The sequence below is a fragment of the Dysidea avara genome, chromosome 2 (assembly GCF_963678975.1).
Source record: "Dysidea avara chromosome 2, odDysAvar1.4, whole genome shotgun sequence".
Taxonomy (NCBI): domain Eukaryota; kingdom Metazoa; phylum Porifera; class Demospongiae; order Dictyoceratida; family Dysideidae; genus Dysidea; species Dysidea avara.
Window position 1 is genome coordinate 654,433 of NC_089273.1, and position 16,649 is coordinate 671,081.

The window sequence follows — 16,649 nt, forward strand, 5'->3', positions numbered from 1 at the left end:
TCAGCTGATGACTCACCTCAGAGGTGGATCCAGGGTTTGACAAGAGCGATGCACCATAATCAGGGTAGTAGGTACGGTAGTTTTATAAGCTGCTCCTAGAATGATTAAGTGTTTTACATATTTCAGGACTGAAATTTCTGATGCAGAGCAGATTTATGTAGCAATATCTAAATCACAGTAATAAATCATACTTTCTAAGTGCTCTTCATTGATCAAGAGCTACATGTAGGGATCACTGTCAGTCACAAGTTCTACTATAAAACCTAATGTAAATTGTCATATTACATGCAAAGGACTAAGCTACAAAAAATTCCTTGTAGATTACACCACTAAGTGTACCCATGGGTTGGTGTTACAGTGTTTATACTCAGTGGAGGATTCTTGGTGTTACACACAGTGAGTCTGACTATTCTACTAGAGTATTTTACTGACTGCTCTATTGGAGTATCTCGATCTTGTGTATAGATGTTTGGGACACATGCCTCTTGTACTTCTCCTCTTGATCTGCCAATGTACCTTGCTTAAGTGCTTTTCATTGTAATAAGCCATTACTAATTAACAACTTGTAAAATTTCTAATGTTTTCTAAACATTGTCATACAGTGCAATAATATTGGCACATAAGCAAAAATAGATTTCAATATATAATTCAGATGTCTCTCATAAGTAACACTAAAAGTTTATTTCTTTAATAAAGACCTGTAGTTGTGTGTATTCTTTGCATACTTGTTGAAAATTATAATTTTTTTTCTGTTGCAGGCAACAAACTGAATGTACGTACTGTAAATACCAAGTATTCTCACTGTGGCCAAGACATTCTATGCACCTGGTGCATGTTAAACTGTGCAGCATTTAACATGTTGCTAATTGTAGACATTGCACTCTAAAGTAACTAAACCACAATGAAATAAAAGTTTATTGCTATGAACTAGTTACATTTTATGGTGCTTCCAGCTGGTGTGTGTACTGTGCATCTGATTATGGAGATCAGTTCTCCACCACCTCTCTATATGATTAGAATTATCTTTAATTATTAGTGAATAAACTTTAAATTTCATTAATTAACAATAACTTGTATTGACCAGTAGTAGCTACACACTATCACAACTACTCTCAATGATCAATGATAATATAGTTATATTGACCAGTAGTAGCTACATACTATCACAACTATTCTCAATGATCAATGATAATATAGTTATATTGACCAGTAGTAGCTACATACTATCACAACTACTCTCAATGATCAATGATAATATAGTTATATTGACCAGTAGTAGCTACATACTATCACAAATACTCTCAATGATCAATGATAATATAGTTATATTGACCAGTAGTAGCTACATACTATCACAACTACTCTCAATGATCAATGATAATATAGTTATATTGACCAGTAGTAGCTACATACTATCACAACTACTCTCAATGATCAATGATAATATAGTTATATTGACCAGTAGTAGCTACATACTATCATAACTACTCTCAATGATCAATGATAATATAGTTATATTGACCAGTAGTAGCTACATACTATCACAACTATTCTCAATGATCAATGATAATATAGTTATATTGACCAGTAGTAGCTACATACTATCACAACTACTCTCAATGATCAATGATAATATAGTTATATTGACCAGTAGTAGCTACATACTATCACAACTACTCTCAATGATCAATGATAATATAGTTATATTGACCAGTAGTAGCTACATACTATCACAACTACTCTCAATGATCAATGATAATATAGTTATATTGACCAGTAGTAGCTACATACTATCACAACTACTCTCAATGATCAATGATAATATAGTTATATTGACCAGTAGTAGCTACATACTATCACAACTACTCTCAATGATCAATGATAATATAGTTATATTGACCAGTAGTAGCTACATACTATCATAACTACTCTCAATGATCAATGATAATATAGTTATATTGACCAGTAGTAGCTACATACTATCACAACTACTCTCAATGATCAATGATAATATAGTTATATTGACCAGTAGTAGCTACATACTATCACAACTACTCTCAATGATCAATGATAATATAGTTATATTGACCAGTAGTAGCTACATACTATCACAACTATTCTCAATGATCAATGATAATATAGTTATATTGACCAGTAGTAGCTACATACTATCACAACTATTCTCAATGATCAATGATAATATAGTTATATTGATCAGTAGTAGCTACATACTATCACAACTACTCTCAATGATCAATGATAATATAGTTATATTGACCAGTAGTTGCTACATACTATCACAACTATTCTCAATGATCAATGATAATATAGTTATATTGACCAGTAGTAGCTACATACTATCACAACTACTCTCAATGATCAATGATAATATAGTTATATTGACCAGTAGTTGCTACATACAATCACAACTACTCTCAATGATCAATGATAATATAGTTATATTGACCAGTAGTAGCTACATACTATCACTCAATGATAGTATCAGTCTGCATTAATTGCTGCCGTCATCTTTCTTTTTTTTTGATATGATTAACTACAGGATAACTAAATTCTGTAAGATAAAACTTGTGTACAGATATATTAAATGCTTCTAGACTGATAAACTTACTGCTATCCAATGGAGAATTATTGCAATAAATTTCATGTATTGCAAGTGATATTCCTAAGTACTAATACAATAGTATTAATTGGAAAGTTTTGTAGACTGTAGCAATCCACAATGTTTCTGTGTTATTGATTAACTTTAGTGGACTCTATATAATTGTTCTGGTGGCTTATGGAAATCAAGCCCTTATAATTACAGTTGTTCGTTTGTGACTGAATTTTGGAAAATCACCCATATGGGCGCACGTGAAATAATTAGAATTTTCATGTTTAGTGTGTTGCTAATAAGAGCAGGGAACAGATTTGAAAATATTTCAAGAATTTTCTTGTAATTTAACGTATTGAGAATAACTTATAACCATTAACAAGTACATTTGCATTATAAAGTTTGTGATTTGATCATTAAATATTTTAGGTGTCAAATGCGCCCATATGGGTGATTTTCCAAAATTTGGTCACATTTGTCAAATCAACCATTTGACCACACAACACACATACTGTGTGTCTTGATATGTGACTGAATTCTATATTAAAATTAATTGTGTTGTGTTTACTATATATAGTAATAATCTTGTCATTTTACTAATGTAGAAACAAGGTTTTTTTCGACCTTCTCAAAAGACACCACTGGAAAGAGCAGTTGATGGCAAGAAGATGGACATCGTCTATTGTATAGTCAAAGAATTCAATAAAGATATTTCCAGTATTGATCAGGTATAGTCCATATTATTGCTACATACTTATGTTTAAAATTTGTAGTATGTCCTGTGTGAATATACCTGTGGTTCCTCAACTATTTTATGTTTCATATATTATTTTGTTTCCTATTTTCTTACAATTATTGTCACTGCTTGAAGTTTCTTAGTTTACTAGAGTGGTATATCCCCAGTATATGGAACAGTTAATTGTTTGGAATTTTAGTAGCTTTTCAGTAAACCTGCATTCACTGATGTTTACTAAGAGTTTAAAACTTAGTAAAACAATTATGTTCCATATACTTAAAGTTACTGACATTTTACTATCAGTATAACTGGGCACAACTACAGTAAAGCAGCTTAACAAATTAGTAAACTAAGAACCTTCAAGCAGTGTGTCAGAAGAGATGTATGATGTATGAAAGCTATACATAGCAGGGGTGGATCCAAGAGGGATTTCTGAGATTTCCAGAAACTAGTCAAGTATATCCAGATTGACTTTCCATTGATGTTGTAAATGTTGATCAAATTCTCTAATAGAGTAGTCAACTATTTTAATAGAATGGTAGCATTTTGCATTTAAAAATAAATTAGTTTGTCTGTACCAATGTAGTAAACTAGCTAAGTCATACTGTATTTCTTAATTAATGCCGGAAATTTTTCCATCTCCTCAAACCCTCAGAATGGTTTTGCTTCACATATTTCCACTGAATAATTATTTAGCCTGCTCCTAATATGCCAGCAGATGAAACCTATATCAATTCTTAACATACATGTTTGAAATGTCACTAGGGTTACCAAGCAAAGATTAACAGAATGATTCAACGTTATGAAAGATCTCATCCATCATTGATGATTCCATCCCAAGGTATTATAATAGTTGAAAGTATCTGACTTGTTTGTACATTTCTATTACATTCCTTGAACTATATATATAGTCCATGCAAGAGATTTTTGGATGAGGCACTTAAAAAGGCAAAATATGTGTATAAGCCTCAGCAGACAATGGAAAGACTGAACTTCGGGTAGCCACAAGACAATGTAATAGTCTTTTAAAGGAAATGAGACCTTAACAATTACATGTTCATGATTGTTTACAGAGTAGCATGTTCTGTATTGATTGGATGCATATTAGTCCACAAGTGACAGTTTAGAGGAAATAATAATGTTTCCTACCCATTGAGCTGTTTATTTACTACATAATATGTGACCGGATTTGAGAAAAGATACTTTTCCACACATTTTACATAATAGGAAACAAATGTCAAAACAGTTGACTCCTTATATTGAGTATGTTGCTCTGCACATCACAATGTAGCCAGATACTGTAGCGTCACTCACAGAAAATTTCAGATGATTATATGCAATTATTAAAAAGTTATGTAGTTGTAAAGTTTGAAAAGTGGGTCAAAATTTGTGTGAGAAAGGTTCCTTTTTTACAAATCTGGTCACATATATTTTAAAATTCATGCCAAGTCAACACCTGGCTACTCTAGAAAAGTTGTTTAATTGTTTTTACAGTATTCCAATAATTTGTCATGCATGACATGTTCTGTATATAGAAAATTATAAACTTGCATTAACGGTATAAAATTTCCAATTCTACAAAATGTACAAATCTATCACCAGGTAAAGTTTACCATAGACTTTCAAAACTCAATGAGTTTCCCTCTATGTAGTTACAGTATATGCCCAAAACGAAACTGTGAGAGAACAGTGTACCTATACAAGTCCACATTTTGTCCATAAGTGGTTTTCTTCATTGCAAACCATTTCTCAAATAAATATTACTATACTGAAAAATTTTACTTTGTACAAACAAGTCAGATTCCAGTAAAGTTGATTGCATAACTGTGTATATTTTGTAAAACTGCACATGTATATCATCATACAATCATAATATGGAGTCCAGAAAATGGTACGGCTTATGTCAGTGACTCTTAATATGACTTGGATTATTTACATGTAAACAAAATGATACCTGTATAAAAAGGTCACTGTATAATATGTCAGATCACATGAGCATTGAAATATTTCTGGACATGTTCGTTATGTAAAAAGCAATTTGCTTAATCTAGCCACCTCTAATTAGTATTCGTTTTCACAACCCAGCCAATTTGTAAGACATCAACATAAAAAAAGTATTGTATCATGTAGTACTCTGATGGCAAATGTCTAAATATTCTACATTCACAAATAGCATGTGTTCACCAGTTAACGTCTCTCTGATCATCCAAGCCACAAGTTTACTTCCCTGATCAATAAGCCATTAGCTTCCGTGTATGGCTATTTAAACAAGGAATAAACATGGCTCTTCATCCCTTCATAATTATATGTAACTAGATCTGTGTAAAGGTGTCTTGTAACCTTTCCAAATTCCGAGGTACTGTATGAATGGTCATAACTCCAATTGTACCATTTTCATATTACACCAAGCAATAGTGATACATTAGGGGTATTAAGTGACCAAATTACATAATGGTACTGTATTCACAAGTCAAGTTATTTGTTGAAATTGTAAAGGCTATATCACACAAAACTGGTCACATATATAAATAACAAACAGATTAATGCCAGTGCAGTGATGTTTATCATTCCACAAGCATCACAATTTCTGTGTTGTCTGTTGACATGTACATTATTAGCTCTTAGCTCTATGATGTACTTTTATTTAGCAACCCATTTAACAACCTAGGTATTCAGACAAATTTATTGTAATCTATTCTTGGTAACATTTAGCCACACCACAAAATATGATAGCTGGTGTACAACCGCTTGAAGTGGTGGATAACTATCAACAGAAAAGGAGCCAGCCACAACATCAACTGCAAGATCAGCATCAAGTACAGCATCGAAAGAGCCAGTATCCACAACGTCAGCCACAAATGTGGCACCAAGAACAACAGCAAAGGAGCCAGTATCAACAGGATCAGCCACAAGACAAGCATCAAGTACTACAACAGCAACAAGAACAAACTCAGCCACTACAACTGCAGATAAATAATTTGGTGATGCAATTCCAACAATTCCAATCAACAGTTATAACAGAGCAACAAAAGTCACATTTGTTATCATCTACTTTAGCTGCTGAACAAGAAAGGTCACAATCTCTAGAGAGAAGATGTTCATCGATAGAATCTTCCCTAGTTGCTGAACAGGAAAAGTCTCGATCTCTAGAAGCAGCTCTAGTTTCTGAACAGGAGAAGTCTCAGTCAATAGAATCAGCTCTAGCTTCTGAACAGGAGAAGTCTCGGTCACTAGAAGCAAGATGTCAAACTTTGGAATCTAGCTTGGCAGCTGAACAGCAGAGGTCCCAGTCAAGATATCAGAATCATGAGGAGAGGCTGATAGAAGTTGAGGATATAGTTGAACAATTGTGGTCAATCTCAAGAGATGAAGTCAACCTTACTAATAAGATTATAGGCACAGGAGGATGGGGATATGTCACTGAAGCTAATTTCAGAGGAAGGAGAGTGGCAGCTAAATGTCTTCATACAGCCATCACATCTCAACATAACCAGCAACTGTTTGCTAAAGAGATGAAAATGTTTGCTCGTTGTAGGCATCGCAATCTACTAGAGTTTATTGGAGCTGTTCCTGATCACCCAGCCATCATTGTCACCGAGTTGATGGACACCAACCTCAGAGAAGCCTTGATTGATGGAAGTGCCACTCCAAATCATATCCATCCCATCTGCATGCATGTGGCTCAGGCACTATTGTATTTGCATGGCATCCTGCCTCACCCCTTAATCCATCGTGATGTCAGTGCTCCCAATGTCCTACTGAAGGCTGTTAGTACGGGATGGATAGCCAAGTTGTCTGATCTTGGCTCAGCACAGTTTGCTAATATTGCACAGACCCTTGCTCCTGGATGTGTGGTGTATGCTGCTCCTGAAGTCCGTCAAGAAAGTTCTGCTCATAATCAGACCACTAAGATGGATGTCTACAGTTATGGTGTGCTAATAATAGAGATCCTCATCAGACAGATGCCTCTTGGTAATGTTGCAGATCTGATCACTACTATTCAACCAACATGGCCAACGTTTGTTCCACTGATCAGGCAGTGCACTACCAATGAGCCATCCAGGAGACCAACTATGATCCAGGTGACCACCACATTGAATACCATAACTATCTGAACAGCTTTTGAACTATATTAGTTTATTATAGATTTTAGGATTCATAGCATTTTTTGATTTTGTTTGTATTAGGTAGCCTTTTTGAACCATTATTTTTGTTAGGAACATTATAACACTATGAATACATTTTTATGAACAGTTGTTTTGATTTGAGATTCATAATAGAGTATTAATATTATTAATTATCACTGTTTGCATGTGAAGAGATTGTTACCATCTAAAGTGTAGTGTTTTATTATTTTATGTAATACAAGCTATGTATACAAGAGGTGAAGTATAATGTATACAATAGTTCTACTTGAAGTAAATTACAAGATAATTTTTGAAACTCCTCTAAACTTTGCACTGTATAGTGCAAATAATGTATGCAATGATGGAGAGATGGACTGGACAATTGAGCATTTTATTAAGCTAATTAAATTGTGGTGGAGTGTTTTAATAATATAATTACATATTGAATTCACTTAATATGAAATTTTGAAGGAATTTTTGATAAAACTGTTGCACTGCATGATAATATACAGGCCCGTAACCAGGGGGGGTTCGAGTGGTTCGGACGAACCCCCCACCAGGATTACCAATTTAAAAAAAAAAGTTTTAAGCTGGCGTATATTATTATTATTATTATTACTAGTACTGGGTCACACATAACCAAGTAAATTTGACTACGCAGTAACCCTTTGCCTCTTATGTGCCGGTGTGTATATGATTTTAAAGAAAAAATTTACTGTTGACATCAACTTTATAAGTTGACCATATAATATGTATATGTACACTGTGCAAATGGGTTGCCCCTTTGATATTAAAAGTTTGGGCCTGGGTTACTTTCAACATCACCTGCTTGTAGCAGCAGTAGCATAGTAATAAAAACATGCATACTAATGAATACCTTAACTGATAACGTAATGAAGAACATTAATCTGTCTACATGGTACTCACCTAAAGTTGTTAACCCATAATTAGAATTACGCCTCCACCGGAGGTGATGAGTACGGGTTTTACTCTTTTCACCACCTTTCATAACCCTTACGTAATATTAAGCTCAAAAGCATCCAGACTTCCTACTGTAGTTGTTGCTCTCTCTCTTCGACTTTAGGGCACGCATCTAGTAGTTGCCGCGAGTAGTCGACTTTAGGGGATGCGTCCAGTAGTTGCCACGAGTAGTAGACTTTAGGGGAAGCGTCTAGTAGTGTTAGCGTTAGGATTAGAGTTCAGCTTTGGTTTCTTCTTCACCTTTAGGGTTAGGTTCTTCTTACTATATACAGCTTATTTCGTTAGTCACATTTATAAGATACAAAAAAAGAAAATCAAGAGAGCTAGCAGCGGTAGCATAATCGGTAGCACACTGGACCATCACACTGGGACCCTGGGTTCGATCCCCCTTCAATACTGTACTTTTTTTTTCGCCTTTTTGGTTCACCGTTTTTTTGTCTAAGTTCTGTAGGGTTATGAAATAGGGTGAAAAGAGTGATACCCACCTATCGCTATTCTCCATTGCGTTATGTCTCGCAGGTATGTTCACAAGCCATCTTTGGCAGGTTTTAGTAAACCTACTTTTTGCCATTTTTGGCAACTTTCAAAGCTGCCAAAACTGGCAACTTCAAAAGCTGCCAAAACTGGCAACTTTTTTGCAAATTATATCTAGCCGTAGTTGCCAATTTTGGCAGCTTCTGAAGTTGCCAATTTTGGCAGCTTCAGAAGTTGCCAGGTATGTTCACAAGCCATCTTTGGCAGGTTTTAGTAAACCTACTTTTTGCCATTTTTGGCAACTTTCAAAGCTGCCAAAACTGGCAACTTCAAAAGCTGCCAAAACTGGCAACTTTTTGCAAATTATATCTAGCCGTAGCTATTTGGTAAATTCGTAGTTTAACTATTGGTAACACTAATGTTCCAAAATTGGCAGAATTTACATTGCACTTTATATTGGTGTATGATATATCTGATTGTGGTATAGATTCATATTTGTTAGTAATGGGAAATTCAAAAAAAAATTGCCAGAATTGGCAATTTTCAAGGCTGCCAATACTGGCAAATTTCATATTGACAACAATGCACAATGCCACATTTGTATTGTACTTTATATATTGGTGTGTGATATATCTGATTGTGGTATAGATTCATATTTGTTAGTAATGGGAAATTCAAAAAAATATTGCCACAATTGGCAATTTTCAAGGCTGCCAATACTGGCAAATTTCAAGTCTGGCTTTTGATATTGACACAATGCCACATTTGTATTGTACTTTATATATTGGTGTGTGATATATCTGATTGTGGTATAGATTCTAATTTTGGTAGTAATGGGAAATTATCTAATTGCCAATTGTGGCAATTTAAATATGGCAATTTTCAAGGCTGCCAAAACTGGCTGCTTTCAAGGCTGCCAAACTGATAATTTCCGAGGCTGCTCAAGTAAACCTGGCTACTTTCAAGGCTGTCAAACTGGCAATTTTATAGGCTGCCAAAACTGGCAACTTTAAAGTCTGTGTTTTGATATTGACAATAGTGCATAATGCTATCACTACATGAATTATTATAGTCTAGGGCAAAAAATTTACAAATCACTGATTCATCACTTAGAATACCACAGGCTGAAGCTCACAATCAATTTGTTGTTTCCCAATCAAACTTTGTATTATACTTTAATCATTAATATGCATACTAAAGAGAACAATAATACACTAAATCTATGTTTACTTATATAACTATGCAAGTCATTTTCTTCGAGGACGTCTGATAGCAAGTGAAGTAAAGTCTTCAGCTAAATGTCTCTTCTTGGTCTTCTTTTTTATTGGTGGTGTCTTTAATGGGGAAATAGGTGGAAAGGCATTTGCTTCTGCTAGTATATAGTTTATTGTAGCGTTAGGATCTGGAGATGACTGTCTTTCTGGGATGCCATTAGGATCTGGAGATGACTGTCTTTCTGGGATGCCATTAGGATCTGGAGATGACTGTCTTTCTGGGATGCCATTAGGATCTGGAGATGACTGTCTTTCTGGGATGCCATCAGGATCTGGAGATGACTGTCTTTTTGGAACATCATCAGGATCTGTGGATGACTGTTTTTCTGGGAAGCCATCAGGAACTGGAGATGACTGTCTTTCTGGGATGCCATCAGGAACTGGAGATGACTGTCTTTCTGGGATACCATCAACTGGAGATGAATGTCTTTCTGCAACATCATCACGATCTGTGGATGACTCTCTTTCTGGAACATCTTGTTTCTTCTTAGTCTGCTGTGAAGCATGTTGGTCAGCAACCATCACATATTCGTCAGTATTCATTATCCCATAGTGAGCATAAAGGTGTTGTATAACTTTCTTCATTTGTCTTATCCATTGCCCTATAGTTTTAGTAAATTACCTATATAAATACTTATGTATAGCTACTTACCTCTATTTCCATCTGTAACAGAGCTTCTAGGATGGCGATAAGGAATATTTGATGGCCACCAAGTTGGTGGGTCTTCTTTCCAGGAAATTTTTAGGTCTTTTCCAAGGCCAACTAGCATACTGCAAATAGTCTTGCCATTTAGTTCTGACAATTTTCCAGGCAAATATGGTAGACAAAACTTGTTCTCCAAAACCTTTGGGTGTTCCTCAGAAGTCTTCTCCAATGTTTCAAGAAACTTGTTTGCTGATGCCTTGATTTGCTCTGCTATCCTCTTATCACCACATACATAAAGTCCTCCTGTCCAGCATGTAGCATATACAAATGCACATGGTACACCCCATCTCTGAAGATCTTCAATTTTCTTCTCAATTACACCCACTCTTCTCTTGATATCTCTTGTCAACATATTGTTAGAAGCCATCCTTCACTCTCAGCAAAGAAAATAATTAATTCTTGACTTTTATAGAGATCAAACAGCTGACCTTTGCAAGTGATTTCTTAGCAAGCACAGCAACTTCAAAGCAAATTTCAAAGCAAGAGGCATTTTTGATAGCTTTATCACATTACTTAGGTGATGGATATCTATAAAAATAATGTATTATTTATGAGGCAATTCATTCAGTGACAGTAAGATGGCATCAGGCAGTGGCAAAGCAGTGATTGGAAAAAGTTTTCAAAAAAAGCAAGCTGTACAGAGTAAGATCAAAAAGGGCATAAAATGTTACCAGAGAAAATCAACTAATGAACTTCAGAGTGGCTCAGAAAAGGTATATACATATGTACAATTAAATATGTTTTAGCTAGTCAAACAACTTATATGAATTTGATATACATGTATACATATCACTCCCTTTTTCAGATTGGTGTGCTATCAGTAGAAAAGATTTATGCTGAAAACTTGAAAAGGTGTAATTCATACTACAAGCTGGACAAAGGTTTGGCATACATTGTTTCTGACCTTAAGCCATGTGGACAACTATCAAGATCATACTGTTTGATTCAACAGAAGATATTTTATTCCAGCTTTGCGCCTAGTCAGAAGCTAGCTTTACTGTTGTGCTCTTGTGATGGTTCACAATTACAGAAAGAGCGACTACTTCTCACAGACTCATACATCACAGAATCACCAGAAGGACTTTTTGAACGAGAAAGGTGCGTAGGCAGTTAAATGACAATTAAGCCAATAGCAAGAGTTCATAATAATATTTATGAACTCTCCTTAAATAATATTAACTCTTGCCAATAGTATGGTAGATTGATAACTAATGCTAGCATTACTTGTTAAGAATTAAATACCAGATTTATATGCATTCTCTGTTGGATCCATAGATCATCGTACTGTATTCACATCAGAGCTCTATCCTTCCTTCTATCTGAAAAGGTTATTCACCAACCTGTGGATGTTGATGCTGATGAACCTCAAACTAGTGTTGATATTTTATCAATAGATCCATTTTTAGCAGGTGTGTGGAATGGGCAAAATTATGGAGTTATCAACAAACATAGAATAAATCATAGAGCAAAATACTACTGTGTTATGTGTACAAGTCAACACTGCAACCACATTGAATTCTTTGAAGATTGGATAAAAGAAAATAATACAGAAGAAAATTTTACAGAAGGAGTATACACAGAAAGCAATGATAAAGAACCAGAGATAAACTCGATTAAGTCCATTACAAACAATAAAATTCCTTATCCTCTACCTGAAAACCTTCGCTTACTCCACAATGCTTATGAGGCAGGCTTAAAAACATTTCCAACTAATTTGCTTCCTACATATGACACTAAGCAAACTTGCATTCATGGAAATCCTTATAGCAGTGAAAATCCTATTTCAGCTGGCTGGGTTATTTCTAATGATGTGATTGTGCACAAATTTTCTTCATCTATTATGCTACCTGAAATGAAACTTTTCTATTGCAAAGCCATTGGGTGTGATTGCAAGCTCTACTATGATGGACAAGAAGATCTGCTATTGAACCTTGATAATCATCACTTATTCTACTATGACATGCTCTTTCAGTATCTTCATATCATGATAGAAGGGAAAAATCCACTAGCTGCATTTCACAGATCCCTTCTTCGTAATCATGACAATCTTGATATTACTAAGGCACCATCATTAAAATTACACCGTGCAGCATGGGATGCTTTTTCAAGACTATTGGACTTAAATTTTAGCGAAATTTTTCAATGTGCTGCTTGTGGAAACTTGCCTGATGTGGTTATCTGTGACGGTACTTCATTGGGATTCAGAAAGGATATGCTTCCAACTATCCTTTGTGAACCAGATGTACAAACCCTCCCTGTTATTCATGGAAGCAAGCACAATGACTGCGTTTTTATAAAAACAGTTCAAGGTAGAAGGCTGTTGCTGCAATACAGTGGTTACAACAAAGATCGGAAAAAGTTAATAGCCCCTAAACCTCTGGGTACAAGTGAATTTAAATCATTGGTGACTATTATCCAAAAGGATTCCTCAGCTCTTGCCAAAATTATTAATTCATTCTCTACATACATTCCACACATAGCACCTGTATCTTTTGCTGAATTATTTTGCGAGCTTGCTCATAATTCTCCTGTTTGTGGATCATTTCAGTATCTCAACAACAAGAAAGTAATAGAGATCCTAAAGCATGTACAACATGATCAAATTTGCTTAATTCATTCATCCAGTCATTATGAACTAAGTATTGTACAGAAATATGTTCCTCTTCTGGCATCATTTCTCTCAAAATGTTATAGAGAACATGAAAACCATATACCTCCCTTAGTTCAAGCACTTATTGGAGATATTATAGAACATATGGTAGCACCAAATACTATGCCAGAGCCCAGCTCATGTCACTATTTACCTCCTCAAGAAGATTCACTTAGCTTTTTTCCAAACTTACCTGCATTAGTTGGCTGAGGAAACTATGCTATTGATCACCTCAACATTAAATCTACGTCGGATGAATGTCACAAATATCCAGATTCTCATCCAGTTCTTACACCTGGAATCTTTACCATATATTGTCAGCATGGAATTTGCTATGGTTTTCAAGTAATGGATTCACATGAATCACCACGCTATCCATTTAAAATCTTTCGCTCTAGATTTACAAGTGCCCCAAAGTTAATCATCTATGATAATGCCTGCAAATTACATCAATATTGTCTTAATCGTGAACCAGCCTTTTTCAGTCACACACAATTTTCTGTGGATCGATTTCACTGGAAAAGTCATGTAGGCTGTTCGTCAGGCTACAATCTTAACCTTTACAAATCAGCACTGACAAACACCATCAACAGTCAAGTCAACGAACAAGCCAATGCTGGTTTGCAGCGTATAAAAAGCCAGTTAGCCTATATGTCACATGAAAATTTTATGCACACTGTATCACTCTTCTTAGCCATAAAAAACCAAGATGTTACTAAGAAATTAGGCATTCCAAAAGATGATCATCTATCAACATGATTATTATACATTTTTAAAAATTGGTGACTATGTAGAAGAATAAATGTAATGTGTAATTGTTATGTTTATAATCCGCAGTTTTGTATTTTATGTAGGTTCTTAAATCAATCATAAAGCCAAATATGACATTAACATTACCAAATTTGCTAATTTTGGAACGTACAAATTGGACATGACAAAATCTGCTGATTTTAGAAAGTAAAATAGTTTTGACTTGCTACATTTGGAAATTAAAACTTGCCTATTAACCGATTATAGAACTTACCAATTTTGGAAATTCAAACTTGCCAATTTTGGAAATTCAAACTTGCCAATATTGGAAATTCAAACTTGCCAATTTTGGGAATTTAAACTTGCCAAACTTACCAACACTGGATATTACAAAACTTGCCAATTTTGGTAATTACAAAACTTGCCCATTTTGGAAATTTTATAAACTTACCAAGTTTGGACTTGTCAATTTTGGTAACTATAAAAGCTTCCAGTTTTGAAACCCCAAACTGAAATTCAATCCCACAATTAAAAGATACTTTTGCAACTATAAAAGGACATGGAATTTATGCCACTTTTGGAAATATCATAGAGCTGCTAGTGATACATTTTTGAAGCAGCTCTAAAAGTTGCCAGTTTTGGCAGCTTTTGAAGTTGCCAATTTTGGCAGCTTCTGAAGTTGCAAATTTTGGCAGCTTCTGAAGTTGCCAATTTTGGCAGCTTCGCAAGTTGCCAATTTTGGCAGCTTCGCAAGTTGCCAATTTTGGCAGCTTCGCAAATTGCCAATTTTGGCAGCTTCGCAAGTTGCCAATTTTGGCAGCTTCGCAAGTTGCCAATTTTGGCAGCTTCGCAAGTTGCCAATTTTGGCAGCTTCTGAAGTTGCCAATTTGGGCAGCTTCTGAAGTTGCCAGTTTTGGTAGCTTTGAAAGTTGCCAAAAATGGCAAAAAGTAGGTTTATTAAAACCTGCCAACAATGGTTCAGGAACATATCTCCGTTATTTCTATCATTGCCCTGCTTGTTTCTTCGCACTACAACAAAAAATGTACGACAAGTAACAGGAAACAACTAGTTATTTTATTGTAAAATAACGTAAAAATAACTTCTGCAATTGTACAACAACTGTGAAACATTTAGCCCATCAGAAGAAAGCAGTACAGTGCCTGGTAACACCAGTAACATACTTTATTCAGACTAGTACTTCGACAGAAATTTATTCCAACCATGGCATTCCATGCGGTAAACAAACTAGTTAGGACTAACCTTCAAACACCTGTAAGTGTAAGTAATGCAGTTCAAGGCAGGAAGACAACGTTCTCAGTTTTAACTTAATAAACAAAAATATTTTAATGGCGCGCGTACGGCTGGTTGCTATGTATTCGGACAGGTTTTACGTGTTTGGCGACCTGTTTAACGCGCAGTGTGTACAGCTTGTTTTGCGGGTTGAACGTGGATTTTGAGTGAATTGCGCTGGAAAGTGGTTGTTAAGGAGTTATGTTTGTTAGAAGAAAGGCACTATTTAGAAAAGTGTCCTGCTTAACGAAGGCACCGGAGAAAAAACGCTCACTTCAATTTGACGTTCGGGTTTCGCCTAACTCAATTCCGGTGAGTGTTCTTGTGTGCACTACGCAGTTTCGTCTGGACATTAATTAATTAATTAATTATTTATGACGTCATGTTCTTATTATTATTATTACTTGGTTATGTAACTAGGACCGGGTCACACATAACCAAGTAAATTTGTTAACGTATTAAACAACCTGTGGCAGCTTTGTCTAACTGTGATGCATAATAAGTACAGTAGGACCTCCATTATCCAAACACTTGTATGCCAGTTTAAATATATACAGAGTTCCGTTCATCTACTCTAATGGAACATACACTTACTCTAATAGAACATTCACCTATTGAAGAAATTCTCTAATACAGCAGTCACTAATAAAGAGCGAATAATCAAGGGTTTGGATAGTCAAAGTCCTATTGCATCAGCTGCTTGTGTCACAATTGATGGTGGTCTCTCTACCTTGTCTCCATAGCCCTGATTATGCCACAAGAATGAAGATGTAGTGTCAGTTTGCAACACCATAAGAGCAACTTTTAGCTTGCAAGTAGGGTAGATTTTTTCAAGACCAAAAAAACACAAAGAAAACACCCACTTAATGACCTAACATTAGTTTAAGTGGAATTCTGATGCTATACACTAAAAATATGGTATGATAACAACATAAAAGCACGTAACAGTTGACAATATACATAAATATTTTTCAAGTGTTTATCTTTATCCATTAATAGTAACTTAAGACAGGTATTCATTTATTTATCTTGCTACAAAATAAGAATAC

General features: G+C 35.1%; 3 protein-coding genes and 1 long non-coding RNA gene across 18 annotated transcripts in view; 2 read left to right on the forward strand and 2 right to left on the reverse strand.

The window, feature by feature from the left end:
- The window catches only part of LOC136246413 (uncharacterized), a 339,040-nt gene that overhangs the window by 247,182 nt on the left and 75,209 nt on the right, over positions 1–16,649 (reverse strand). The gene's annotated exons all lie outside the window — the stretch shown is intronic.
- The window catches only part of LOC136246420 (uncharacterized), a 423,931-nt gene that overhangs the window by 209,203 nt on the left and 198,079 nt on the right, over positions 1–16,649 (forward strand). The gene's annotated exons all lie outside the window — the stretch shown is intronic.
- Positions 3,266–7,640, forward strand: LOC136242469 (probable serine/threonine-protein kinase DDB_G0271682). Its single transcript, XM_066033900.1, has 3 exons — positions 3,266–3,339; positions 4,113–4,188; positions 6,060–7,640. The coding sequence occupies exons 1-3, from the start codon at positions 3,280–3,282 to the stop codon at positions 7,460–7,462; spliced, it is 1,539 nt and encodes a 512-aa protein (XP_065889972.1). The 5' UTR covers positions 3,266–3,279; the 3' UTR covers positions 7,463–7,640.
- Positions 10,087–14,662, reverse strand: LOC136246388 (uncharacterized). The gene is made up of 2 exons (XM_066037775.1): positions 10,856–14,662; positions 10,087–10,805 (listed from the first exon to the last, which is right to left on the reverse strand). The coding sequence occupies exons 1-2, from the start codon at positions 11,274–11,276 to the stop codon at positions 10,177–10,179; spliced, it is 1,050 nt and encodes a 349-aa protein (XP_065893847.1). The 5' UTR covers positions 11,277–14,662; the 3' UTR covers positions 10,087–10,176.